Genomic DNA, 14,330 nt, shown 5'->3' with positions numbered 1-14,330 from the left:
AGTTTTCCCAGCACTGTTTATTGAGGAGGCTATCCTCTCCCCATTGTATATTCTTAGCTACTTTTTCATAAATTAATTGATCATATATGCATATATTTATTTCTGGTCTCTCTATGTGTCTGTTTTTATGCCAATACTATGCTGTTTTGACTACTATAACTTTGTAATATAGTTTGAAATCAGGAACTATGGTGCCTGCAGCTTTGTTTTCTTTCCTAAGATTGCTTTGGCTAATTGGGGTCTTTTGTGGCTCCATACAATTTTGGGATTACTTTTCTACCTCTGTGAAAAGCACCATTGAAATTTTGATAGGGATTGCATTGAACCTATAGATTGCTTTGAGTAATACAGACATTTTGACAATGTTAATTCTTCCAATCCACGACCATGATATATCTTTCCATCTGTTTGTGTCCTCTTCAATTTCATCAATGTCTTGTAGTTTTCAGTGCACTGATCTTTCACTTCCTAGATTAAAGTTTTAAATTATAAATGGGATTGTTTCCTTAATTTCTCTTTCTGATAGTTCACTGTTAATGCATAGAAATGGAACTGATTTTTGTATATTGATTTTGTATCTGGCAATTTTACTGAATTTATTAATTCTAACAGTTTTTTTGTGTGGGATATTTAGGGTTTTCTATATATAAAAGCACATCATCTACAAATAGAGACAGTTTTTCTTCTTTCTTCCTGATTTGGATGCCTTTATTTCTTTTTCTGCCTAATTGCTCTGGCTAGGACCTCCAGTACTATGTTGAATAAAAATGGTGAGAGTGGACATCCTTGTCTTGTTCCTGATCTTACAAGAAAAGCTTTCAGCTTTTCACCATTGAATGTGATGTTAGCTGTGGTCTTGTCATATATGACCTTTTTTATCTTGAGGTACCTTCTCTCTATACCCAGCTTGTTGAGAGTTTTATCATGAATGAGTGTTGAATTTTGTGAAATGATTTTCCTGCATCTATTGAGATGATCATATGGTTTTTATCCTTCATTTTGTTAATGTGGTGTAGTACACTGATTATTTGCATATGTTGAACCATTCTTGCATCCCTGGAATAAATCCCACTTGATCATGGTGTATGATCCTTTAAATGTATTGTTGAATTTGGTTTGCTAATATTTTGTTCCTTCTTAACCCAAAGGAAAACCAAGATGGCAGTTTTAATAATTCAAGATGATTAAATCTTGAATAATCAAAGTCAGGATAAGGTCCTAGGATCAGACATTCATTGGTTAGGTAGTTGCCATGGTGATGGGAGGAGAGTAGGGAAATGATTGATACCTTTTACCCCATTAGGTTGCATAAGCTGATGACAATTCCCAAAGAACTTCCAGCTACAAGGTCTCTGCCTCCTACTGGGGAAGAGAAGTTACTCTAAGATCTCCGAGGATTTGGTGATCAGGAAAGGGGTGGGTGTGAGGTTGGTTTCTGGTGGCTATAGCAGAGGGAATAAAGGAGTGATTGTTTTGAAGGAGAGAAGAAGGAAGAAAACAAATAAATGCGGGAAGGAAGAGGTTGGGAGAAGTTTGGCAATATCTGAGAAACCAGAGCTCTGTAAGCCCAGGTGGTTTTTTAAAAATTAAGTTAATTAAGTAAATTATTTTGCAGGGAGATGTTGGGGAGGGGGGACTGTGAAAATGCCAGGATAGAGCTGAGTTCTCAGCCTGTGCGTTTCAAGCCAGGTAAAGTGAGAACAATTTTGAGCAGTGTGGAATTTTGGAGAGTGTTGGATCAGGAAATCCACAAGCCATTAAAGGAGAAACAGATATTTAGATCCAAGGATGTAAAAATAGAAAGAATGCACAGCAAAAAAAAAAAAAAAAAAAAAAAAAAAAAAAATCATAGGCAACGTCAAAAGTTAAAAGACAAACTGAGAAGATATTTGCAACTCATATTACAGATAAAGGGCTAAAATCCTTAACATATAAAAACTTTGTACAAAACAGAAAGCAAAAAGTTGATGACTCAATTAAGAAAAACTGGGCAAGGAGTGGACACATTGCAAAACCATTTGGTGGTTTCTCAAAAAAAAAATATGTATTTCATATTATTCCATATTCTTTTCCATTATGCTTTATTACCAGATATTGAATATAGTTATGTGAATGCATTAATGCCACTTTAACAGGGTTAATTTTATTTTATGTGAATTTCACCTCAATTAAAAAAAAAAGAGTGTCCACACATGATTTTACAGAAAAGAAAATACAAATGATTCAAATGACACTGAAGTATGGGGGCGGGGAATAGGCTCCCCTTTTATTAGAAATAAGACAAATGAAAAGCTTCTTTTCACATCCCATGGAGAAGCCATGCTCACATGGTGCAGATTAAAAATCTAAATTGGTTCAACACCTGTGGGGGCCAATTTGTTAATAAATATCAAAATTACAAACACACCCTCTTGGACCCAGCCATTCCACTTCTAGGAATTTATCCTACAGATATAGGTGCGAAATGACCTAGGTATTGTAGAAGAAAAAGAAAGGTATCAGACGTGGAAAGGAAGAAATAAAATTTTTTATTTTTAGAAGAGTTTTAAAAAAATACTTTAACCAAAAACTGTCGGATCTAATAAACAGATTCTGTAAAGTAAAACAAAGAAACAAACAAAAAAATAGCACAACCTCCCCCAAATCAATATAGAAACATCAATTATGTTTCTGTGCATTAACAATGCAATCTCACGGTGGTCCAGTGGTTAAGACTCTGTCCTTCAGATGCCTTTCAGGTAGGTGTGGGTTCATTCCCTGCCTGGGGAACTAAGATTCCACATGCCACATGGTGTGGCCAAAAAAAAAAAAAAAAAAAAGAAAAAGAAAAAAAGAAAAAATAATAAAAAAGTTTAAAAAAAGCCAATGCATTCTCAGGAAGAGAAATACAACCTTTGGATACAATACAATGTATCCAAAATAATAAAAATACTTACGAATAAATTGACGATAAAACAAAGAAAAAAATCCCTCCCAACAAATCTGGGCCAGGAAGTGCAATGGTCAAGGGCACACCCACTGAATCCCAAAAAAAGTCTCATCAGCGTTTCTGGAGGGCAGCAGAGGCTGAGTAAGGTTGGTGCAGAGAATGTCCCCGTGGGCTAAGAACGTTAGGCGCTGGGAGGCGACGGAGCAGCCGTGGTGAAAGTTGAGGCGTAGCAGGCTGATGCTGTGGGCCGTGGGGAAGCAGATGGCCACGGTCAGGGTGGCGCTATGGGGCTTGGCGGTCCATGTGGAGAAGGAGCAGTTGGCTAAGGTCACCTGGATGTGCAGCCTGTAAATGCCATCACGTTGGATACGCAGCTGCCCGTTGTCCAGCTCTGGCCCATGCACGAAGGAGCGGCCCAGGGCTGGGCTTCCCTGCCAGCGCAGCCTGGGGTCCTGCCGTGATCCTGAGAGGGCTGTGGGAGAAGGGATGGAAGGATGGAGGTTTAGGGAAACTGCGTGCTACAGAGGGAATGCCCCAAACTCCCATGTTGAAACCTAACCCCCAAGGGGATGGTATTAGAAGGTGGGACACTGGGAAGTGATTAGATCATGAAGGTGGAGCCCTTATAAAAGAGACCCCATATCCACTGATGGATGAATGGATAAAGAAGATGTGATATCTATCTATCTATCTATCTATCTATCTATCTATCTATCTATCTACACATACACACACATATATGTATACATATATGTATGGATGGATTGTGTGTGTATATATATATATACACACACCATACACATATATATCTCAAATGGATAAAGATGTGATATTATATATATTATTATATATAATATATGTGATATTATACACATATGTGTATATATATATATAATTCAACCATCAAAAAAGAAGGAAATTCTGCCACTTGTGACAACATGGGTGGACCTAGGGGTAAGTCAGACAGAGAAAGACAAATACTGTATGACTTCCCTTATACGTGCAATCTAAAACAAAACAAAACCCAAACTCATAGATACAAGAACAGACTGGTGGTTGCCAGAGGTGGGAGCTGGGGTGGGCAAAATAGGTGAAGGTGGTCAAAAGGTAAAACTTATAAAATAAGTTATAAACTAAGTCCTGGCAGCGTAACGTGCAGCATGGTGACTAGAGTTAATGATACTGTGTTGTATATTTGAAAGTTGCTAAGAGAGAAGATTTTACAAGTTCCCATGGCAAGAAAAAAAAATTTAACTATGTTAGCTAGGCACTGTGGTGATCGTTTTGTAATATATACAAATAGAGAACCGTGTTGTACACCGGAAACTAATACAATGTTATATGTCAACTATATCTCAATTTAAAAAGAGAAAGAAGGACTTCCCTGGCGGGTCCAGTGGTTAAGACTCCGCACTTCCAATGCAGGGGTATGGGTTCCATCCCTGGTTGGGGAACGAAGATCCCGCATGCCCCTCGGGGCGGGGTGGGGTGATGTGGGGTGGCCAAAGAATAGAAATAAAAAAAGAAAGGGGGTGGGGAGAGAAAAAGAAGAGCCCGGAGAGCTCTCTCCCTCCCTTTCCGCCACGTGAAGACCCAGCAAAAAGATGAGAAGATGGCTGGCTGGGGACTTCCCTGGTGGTCCAGTGGTTAAGACTCCATGTTCCCAATGCATGGGGCGTGGGTTCCATTCTTAAGTCGGGGGAGCTAAAACCCCACATGCCTCGCGGCTAAAGAACAGAAGCAAGATTGTAAAAAATGCAATAAAGACGTTAAAAACGGTCCACGTCAAAAAAAAAAAAAACAAACCAAAAAACTTAAAAAAAAAAAAAAAAAAGAAGATGGCTGGCTGTTTATGAACCAGGAAGCGAGCTCTCACCAGACACCAGATCTGCCTGTGCCTTGACCTTGGACTTCACAGCCCCCAGAACCATGAGAAAGAAATGTCTTGTGTATAAGCCACCTGGTCTGTTATTCTGTCATAGCAGCCCGAACAGAAAGCACCCAGAGAAAAAAGACGAATAGCGTTTCCCTCCGTTACAAAATGGAATGAACACACACCCAACCCTCTGGGGATGAGAGGGGGAGAGGCCCAAAGAGGAAGAGGGTTAGAGAGAGGCTGGGAGAGGACTGCCAAATGGCACCCTCGCTCACGTTCCTTCACGTCCTTGCTCTAAAGCCCCCTTCTCAGGGACGCCGTCCCCATGGCCGCATCTTCAAGGGCAAACCCAACGCTGGCCTGCCCGATGCCCCTCCCTTGCTTAATATTCCTCCCAGAAGTACCAGATGCGTGTTTTACTCTCTTGGCATGCTGCATATTTTCCTTGTTTATTTATTAATTTTCTGATCCCCGTGGTAGAAAGGAAGCACCGAAAGGGCAGGGATTTCTGTCGGTTCTGTGGGCTCTCGGGGCACCCAGAACAGGGCTTGCCTCACAGTAGCCGCTTAATTAGTGTTTGTGGCCTCAATGAGGGCAGGTTAGTGATGGCTATTAGCTTGGTTTAGTTGGTTTGGGATCTCCCGAGGGAGAAAACAAAAGGCTGAGCAAGGAAGCAGGCACTGAACAGAACGCCGCCGTATCTCCCTCTCTTTCTTTCTTTTTCTCATCCGTTCTCAATTTCTCTCTCTCTCTCTCCCTCCCCCACCCTCCTTCTTTTCTCTTTCTCCAACACACATATGCATCTGGTTTTACCTGTGTGATTCAGCTGCAGCTCCGCTAAGTCCCACTGGAAGAAAAGAAAAGAGGGCTGAACACCTAAGCACCAGAGGTCTTGAATGCTCCCGAGGGAAGAAGCTCTCTTTTCTCGACCCATCCTTCTATCCACCCATCATCCCACCGTACTGAGTTGGGACCTTTGTGAAGGACTCTTAAAGAGGAAGTAGGTTTGAACTAGCCGTGAGCATGAAGATAAGACCTTCTGAAGAACTTCTTAGTTTCCAGGATATAACACAGGGCGCCTCGGCACACCTGCCTCTCTCCCCTGCAAAGCTCTCCCACCCCCGTAATGCAGCCCCCAAAGCCAGACCCCGTGGTAGGTGTCCAGGGTTCCTCCTGTCCTTGGAGGCCCCGGAACTGCCCCTTCCCAGCTTCGAGAAGCCCCCAGCAGCCTCTGAGTCAGCCTGCTGGGGGAACACCAAAGACGAGTCATTTTCCAGGCCCCCATACAGTACGTATCTTTCTCAGATACGTCCTCCACCCCGGGATCTCCACCCGGGATTTACCTCCTGGTGTCGGCAGAACTGACTATCCTAAGCCGGAGACCCCCGGGGGGCAGCCTTGCCCCCGCCTCCCTTCCCTGCTCTGGTCTCTCTCGCTCTGTTCTTTTCCACCAGATCTTTCTTCCTGGCAGATTTGTTGTTGTTTCTATTGTTTGGCCGCGCCGTGCGCTATGCGGGCTATTAATTCCCCAGACCAGGGATGGAACCCCCCCACCCCCCTGCATTGGAAGCGAGGGGTGTTAACCACTGGACGGCCAGGGAAGTCCCCCTGGCAGATTTTTATTCATCTCATTCTGATCTTTTTTTTTTTCTTTTTTGGTCGCGAGTCTCTTAGTCTGCGCTCTAGCTCACCATCCCTCTGCCCCGAGCTGATTCTTTCCACAGTTGCTCACCTGCCCTCGGCGCTGCACCCCCTCCCCAGGGCCCTGCCCCAGCTGGAGGTCCCCACGCTCCTGAGCTTGCAGAAGGCAGATGTACGTCTGTCTCTCTCTTCCTCCCTTCTGGACTTACCTCAGTTGAATCCAGCTGCTGCTTTCGGGTGAGGTGAACACTGCAGATGAGGCAGCCTATCACCATGCCAAGGAGAAGCAGCAACAAAGCCACCCACCAGATGGACACCCAGGGCCGGTGAGGCACCTGGCAGCCCGAGGCCTCCTCTGCCATCATGATCCTCTGCAAGCACTTCATCAGCTGTGTGACAGGGTGGAGGGTATGTAGACGGCAGGCAGGAAGAGGGAAGGAACCTCAGCTCGCACACAGCTATGGGGCCCTCTCTGCCTGCCTGAACCTGCCAGGGACCAACCGTGCCCCACCCTGGGGATGTCCGGCAAAGGGAGGGACCAGACTCCGTTCTTCAGTGCAGGGAATTCCCCTCCAACTTCTGCCGGTCCCCAGTCTGCAGAATAGGTGGGCCAGGGTGCCCCTCAATTTTTCTATTTGACTTCCCACACTCACCTTCCTGGTACTCATTCAACAAACCTTCACTGAACATCCACTATGGACCAGATGCTCTGCTGGGCCTCAGGGCTACAGCCACAGCACCCAGGGATGGAGGAGGGGTCCCCAAATATCTATGTGTTCCTCTCCATCTTCCCAGCCTCCCTGACGCCCCCGTGGTGGGACCACCCCTGATGCGGTCACATGACTGACCTGCCTAATAGGAAGAGAGTAGAAGCTGACCAAGGGTCACGTCCATAGCCTGATGTTGTAAACATGCCACACTGCCTTTCAATTCTGTTTCCCTGTGGTCTTGGAGGACACCCATTCTTGATGACTGTAGTGGCTTGACTATGTCACCCCCAAATTCATGTCCACCCAGAACTTCAACATGTGACCTCATCTGGCAACAGGGTCTTTGCAGAAGTAAGGATGAGGGTGGACCCTACATCCCATGATGTCTTCATAGGAAAAGGAGAGGACACACAGAGACACAGAGGAAAGTTGGAGGTAGACATTGGAGTGATGCAAAACACACCAAAGAACCCCAAGGATTGCCGGCAAACCCCAGAAGCCAGAAAGAGGCAAAGAAGGAATCTCCCCTAAAGCCTTTGAAAGGAGCGCAGCCCTTCGGACACCTTGATTTCAGATCTCTGGCCTCCAGAACGGTGAAAGAGTAAATTTCTGTTGTTTCAAGCCACTAGTGGGTGGTGCTCTGTTATGGCAGCCTCAGGAAACGAGTAACAACGGCGTAGCTACAAGATGAAGAGACGCTACCTGGGCTTTGTAGGGTTGGGACAATACTTTGTTAGGATCAGTGAATCAAACCACTCACTAGTAGCACAGAAGCTGTCACAGACTGTATATGCCAAGTGCATGTGGCTGTGGTCTAAGAAGCTTTACTTGTAGGCACTGAGACTTGAAAATTTCATTCCAGAGTGAGGAGTTACAGTGGCCTGGCCTGGGGTGGGAATGGGGTGGGGGAGAGAAGAAGGAGGTGAATAGGGACTAGATATCAGAGATGGAGCCAGCAGCGTTTGCTGATGTGGGAGGGCAGGTAGAAGAAAGAGGGGAGACAAAAGTGTCCAGAATTCCTGGGATCCAGGTGATCGTATACTCCCTGAGACCCCCCAACTACAAAAGGAATTTCCTTTATGAAAACCCTAGGATTCCAGGCCTGGGGGTTTAGCCAGCAGTGCCCTCAAAGAGACATTAAGCTCTCCTGGGCCTGGGGGCGTGATCCTCAGAACTGTCCCCGACCTACTTTCATACCGTATGAAACCCCCGCTGGGTTCTAAAGTCTAGCTCTGCTGGCTAACTCCATCTGCAAGACCTTCCAACCCCTGTCTTGTCATGGTCCCCACTCCGGACCTTTGATGGTTCTTTGCAGCCCACCTGGTGTCCTTTCCCTACCTCCATCTAGCTGAAAGCCATTCATAGTCACAAATAATTGCCACTGAGCATGGTTAAGTATGTAGAATCTGGAGTTTCTCAACACACTTGGATTCCAATCTCTGGAATGTCACATTTTAGCCTTTGGGAAACTCACACCCCCATCAGCTTAAGTTCAATGTTTCCATCTATAAAATGGGCTGTGAAATACAACAAACTATAACATAAGTTATAACATAAAAGAAGCAGAGTCACAGATAGAACAAACTGGTGGTTACCAGTGTGTGTGTGGACAATATAGGAGTGAGGGAGTGAGAGGTTCAAGCTACTGGCTGTAAGACAGATTCAAGGATGTACCGTACAACACGGGGAATGTAGCTGATATTTTGTAATAACTTCAACTGGAAAGCAACCTTTAAAAATTGTATTAAAATAAAAAATTTAAATAATAATAAAATGGGCTGTGATGAGATTTTAAGGAGAGACACATGCAAGGCCCTTAGCACAGCGCAGGCACACAGCAAGTGGTCAGTAAAGGCTAGCTTTTAATGTTGCTATTTCCCCCCAGGAAATGCTCATTAGAACAACGGGAATGGGTACAAGCAGACAATTCAGAAAGAAGTTCAGGTGGCTGATCAACACAGAAAGATGACGCCAGCCCTCTTGGCAATAAAATGCAAATTCCCTCAAGTTCACAAGGGAGGTTAAAAGATGGCTAAACCCAAAGTAAATTCCAGCTGGATCACATATTTAAGTGAAAAAAAAAAAAGAAAAGAAAACAAAAAAACCACAAAAAAGAAGCCATGAAAGTGAAACGGAGCAGGGCCGTGTGGTCCTTCCTCCCGACGTCCTCCGCCTGCTTTTTGTCTGTAGAAAAATTTCAGCCAAAGAATAAGTTTAATCAGAGAAGGGAGAATGCAGAAACAAAGGAAAACAGCCCAACAAGACTAAATAATAATAGTTTAGTCATTAAGCAAAGTCAAGGACCTTTAGTTCCTTCTCGAGGGCTCTAGATAATATTCTGAGCCCTATCCTGTGAGCTGTCTTGTAGATACTGAAACCTCCACCAGGTGGAAGAAGGTAACTACACGATGACCAGAATGTAGCCATGACATAAGTTGCCACAATTCCGAGAACTGGCCCTAAGGAAATGGGAACAAACCGACCCTGGAACTGAAGACTTGAACTGTACTTGAAACGATCAAGATGACGCTGGTCAGATCACCGCTGACCAATTTCAAAATGATTATTTCTGTATGTAGTCCCCTCCCCCTATGTATAAAAGCTCTTGCCCACTGATTATGGGGGGCGGGGAGTTGGCCTTTGGACAGGAGTCCGTCCTCTGCCCCCGGCCATCCCCCACCCCCGTTGCCGGCATCTGAAATAAAGCAAACTTTCCTTTCCAACGACCTTGCCTCTTCATTGGCTTTTGAACGGTGACTAGCCAGACCCCACTTTCAGTTATGAAAGTACTGAAAGTATGATACATTCATAAAAATTCACCTGGGTGCAGTGCAGACTTTTTAAGTATGTTAGAAAAAAACGAAGAAGACATAAAAGAGAATGTTGTTATGTTTCGCGTATAAGTTAATAATGTCTGCATTAAAAATACCTTCCAAGTTAAAGGCACACACACACACACACACACACACACACAGAAGCAGCAAGACAGAAAAAAAGAAAGGTTTGCAAGGCCCAAAATAGACAAAACTGTTCTCCTAAGATATAAATAACTCAAAAGTTAAGTCATTAAGAAGTGACTAATACTTTCTAGAAAATGAAATGAATATGAAGTCAGTTTCTAAAAAGAAATATGATCGAACGTGAAACGCGATATCATCTCTGTTCTGAATAAGATAACTAAAAATTGAAAGCACACGGAATACACCTTTTCTTTTGCACCTATCGTAATTTGGTAAATGATCAGAGCGTTGGTTGAATCTGAAGATTCATGGTGTTGCAAGCATGTAGGTGAAAAGCATCCCTAATACCCGGATGCTGGGATTTGAAATGGATCCAGCCTTTTGAAAGGACAGTTTGGCAAATCCATCAAGATCCCAAAATGCACCTCCCCTAATGTCCATCAGTTTCACTTCAAGGATTTCATTTCGTAAGCACACTCGCACGCACGTGTCACAAACAGAGATGTACACACACAAAATTCAATGTGGCACCTGTCGTGGTAACAAAGAAACAGAAAGCAATCCAAAGAGTCATTCATATCGAGGGCTTATTCCCTTGCTAAGAACTCGGCAGGTATCACCTTTTGGAACCTTCACCCGAGCCCTGGGAACTGGGTGATGCTCTGATTCCCATTTTCCACCGAAAGCAGGCTCAGAGACATATCAGCTTAATCCACACAGCAAAGAACTTGAAGGCAGGAAGTGCCTGGGTTTCATTGCACATTTGCATCACTTGCCTGGGCTTTCCCACTGCTCTGGATTACTGGGCTGGGGACACTGCGGGGGCTCCATCGATCGATTGCTCTCTAGATGATGCAGTTCTGCTTGGGGTGGTTTGGGGGTGTTTAAGGAAGTATTGAAAGCAGAGCTTCCTCTACCTGCAAGCAAGATGAGGCTGCAGGGAGGGGATGTGATGGCCTCCCTTCCCCTTGCAAGGTAATTTTCCCCCTTCCTCAGGGCTTCTGAGAAGCCAGGGGAGTCCGGGCACAGTGCAGGGGAGGGGGTGGAAGGGAGCGGCCCCGGGGGCGGAAATCTGGGTGCAGGAAGTAAGATCGCCCCTGGGAACCAGGGGCGGCTTGAAGATGCCAACTCAGGTGTCCTCTTTGTCCAACTCGGCCGCCCCTCTGCTGTCCCTTTGCTGTGAATGTCCCCAAGTTGCCCTAGGGCTGTGTCACTTGGTGTTGTCCTTGCCAGGGTCCTAGCAGGAAGGAAGGAGACCAAAGCCTCTCAGTGTACAGCTCCCCTTTAACTACATAATCTTCCCACTTCTGAGATTTCACCTGGGAATGGGGACATCAGGACACCTCTGTCTTAGCCACCTGTTTCCCCTACTCTATCCCTGTTCCCTTCTCCATCCTATGAACTGATCTTGGGTGAGCTCCACCTGCAGCGGCTTGAAGCAGGATTTTGGTTCTCGGCCAGAGATTGAAGTCAGGCTGCGGCAGTGAGAGCACTGAATCCTATCCACCAGACCACCAGGGACCAGTGGCCAGAGACAAGGTCCTGGCCCATCAGCTGTGTGGAAAGGAATTGCCACAAAGAGACGGAAAGTAGTGAAACAAGTGAAGTGTTTATTAGGAGGAAAAAAAGAGTACGTGGGGATAGACACACGGGCGGGTTCAGAGAGAGAGTCATACCCTCGTGGTAGTTTGAATCACTTTTATGGGGCATTTCTTCTGGGTTTCCTTTGGCCAATCTCCCCCGCCTCCCCACACTGTGCAGCTTGTGGGATTTTAGTTCCCCAGCCAGGGATCAAACCCGAGGACCCTGCAATGGAAGCTTGGAGTCCACCGGACCACCAGGGAAGTCCCTGGCCAATCATTTTGATTTGCCTGGTTCTGAGTCCGTATTTGGTTTATCTCAGGGTCCTCCCACGTGTGCGCGTGCATCTCTTAGCCAAGAAGGATGCTAGCAAAGAGGCCTATGGGTAGGTTGGCATCACTCACTATGAGGTGACGCCCCCTTCCTTTTGACCTTCGAGGAGCCTTTCTGTGCGTGTGTAGTCGGGAAGGTCTCCTTGACTTCAAGAATGAGGAATATGTGGTCTCTTATCCTCTATCTGGGCAGGGCTCAGCCTTCTCACTTGCTCTTGCTGTTATGGAGTTTCTGTCCCCAGGGAACGAACTCGAGCTGCTCACCCTGGGGCCCATCTATCTCCTGCCTCAAATCCCCCCTGAGAGACGTGAACCCCAAGAAATCTTTATTGGGAGGATGAAGGGTGAAGGTCTATCTTCTGTAGCTTCTTCAGGCTGTCAAGGGGCTAGTAGACCCTACCTAGTTGGGGTCACGGAGCTCTCACTCTGTCTCATTAAGGGATCCAGGGTGACTTCTGCTGTTATTCTGGCAGGATCTGTTCCGAGGAGTGGCTGGAATCTCTGCATCACCTTCATCTTGTCTGGGAAACCGTTGTGTCTTTAGAAAGAACAAACTAGACAAGCAGATTAAGAAGGCAGGGGCCAAAGATCAGTAGAAGAATTACTGTAACCAGGGGCCCAAGCAGGAGTAATAACCAGGTTATATTTGGTAGCAATTTAAATCCTGGTCCAGATGAGTGTCAGCATTTGGGTTACCCTGTCCAAAGGAATTGAGCCATTTGGCATGGTCATATACATTTTTGGTGTCCTCTTCTATTAGCCCAGTATGATTGATGTAGGTGTAACAGACCCAGTTAGAAGTAGTTGGAAGAGTGACAACCTGACATTAATAGCCAACATCAATCTCATTTCTTTTCAGGAGAATAAGCCTGAAACCCAGTCTGGACCTGGCACTTCGGGTAGACTTCTAGCCAGGTAGCCAGTTGTCTAGTTTTATCTAAGTAGGTTTTAACTTTTGATGTGGTATTAACACATAGATAACAGGTGCTATTGGTCACTACACATGTGTTTTCTTGTTAACATATGATCTAAAGCAATTTCATTGTTTAAAAATATAATAGTTACGAGAGGAGACCTTTAAAAAGTAAGGTTGTGACCACCAGCTGCCTGCAGACATTGTCTTGAGAGTAGCTGGTGGCATCTCAAGTCTGACACAGCTCAGAAAACTCAAGTTCTTAGCAATACAGGGACTTGTCTGAAATCACATCCATAGTGTCACCTAGTTATTTCCTTGGATGTCTGAACCACAGCTATACCATTTTGACTTTTGAATTGTCATTTTCTCCTTAATAGCCAAAGCAGATGTAATCGTTAATGATGTCAGTATTTCTCTAGGTATGAGAAGATGCAAGAATTTGGGCTCATAAAATCTTCTCCTGAAAATATCTAACTATCTGAAGGCCTGTTCTGCCAGCTTTTCCCAGAGCACAGAGTGCCTCATTCCCGATCTCCACCCAGAACTCCTTTCAGGGGGTGTTGAAGGTCAGCAGCTGCAGTGGCCATGATTTAATCTTTGTAGAGGTAGATGGCAAGTGCCAGTTTCCCATTGGCAGAGCCCCTTCAGGGTCATAAATTTGACCACGGTTTGGGGGGCATTTCATGACCGTTTTGTCCCACAGTGCTAGGAACGTTCACTCCCAGGTCTGGCGAAGATTTCACTGATAGGAGACTCAGTGTGCTATTACAGGACTAGGTCTTATGAGTGGCAGAAAGTCTCTGGACCACGTGTCTTACTAGTCTCTCATGGTCCAGGAAAATATTCCCTCTTGCTTCTTCCCATATCTAGAGTTACACTATTACCATCATTGATCCTATATGGAACTAGATATCATCATTTTATCAGAGGCTCAGTCACATATTTAGTAATGTAAGAAACAACAATTTTGTAAAACAGGCAAAATACAAATAACATAGCTAACAGTATTAGTAAAGTCATAAGTCAGAATTAAGCCAAGAACTTCCATCAGGTGCAGCCCAGTATACCCCAGGTCGTCTGACTTCATCTGTTCTGTACCAATCCTGATCTTTCAGGGAAATTATACATTGGCACTGTCCATAAGGCACCCAGCCCAGTTTCCTAGTGTTACTAAACTGATTATCCTTAGTATGATTTAATTGTTCCCAACATAGAGGAGCCTTTAAACTTAAATTACCATAGTCTCTGTTAACTACATAAATCCATCCCATAATTGTGGGAGGTCTTATTCCTTGGTCGAAATTTTGCTTGTTGCTCTGATTGAACTTGAGTAATAGAGGAAAATTCATACTTACAGCCAGGGTCAGAGCAGGCATTAGTAATTG

General features: G+C 44.9%; 1 protein-coding gene across 1 annotated transcript; it reads right to left on the bottom strand.

Moving 5' to 3' along the window:
• Positions 1–3,003: 3,003 nt before the first annotated feature.
• Positions 3,004–7,136, bottom strand: CD70 (CD70 molecule). Its single transcript, XM_068534997.1, is given in 5 exon segments — positions 3,004–3,392; positions 5,619–5,652; positions 6,656–6,865; positions 6,868–6,918; positions 6,921–7,136. Coding segments are annotated over 5 exon segments (900 nt in total).
• Positions 7,137–14,330: the final 7,194 nt, after the last annotated feature.

The sequence above is a fragment of the Eschrichtius robustus genome, chromosome 2 (assembly GCF_028021215.1).
Source record: "Eschrichtius robustus isolate mEscRob2 chromosome 2, mEscRob2.pri, whole genome shotgun sequence".
Lineage (NCBI taxonomy): Eukaryota > Metazoa > Chordata > Mammalia > Artiodactyla > Eschrichtiidae > Eschrichtius > Eschrichtius robustus.
This window is presented reverse-complemented; position numbering and strand designations above follow the sequence as displayed.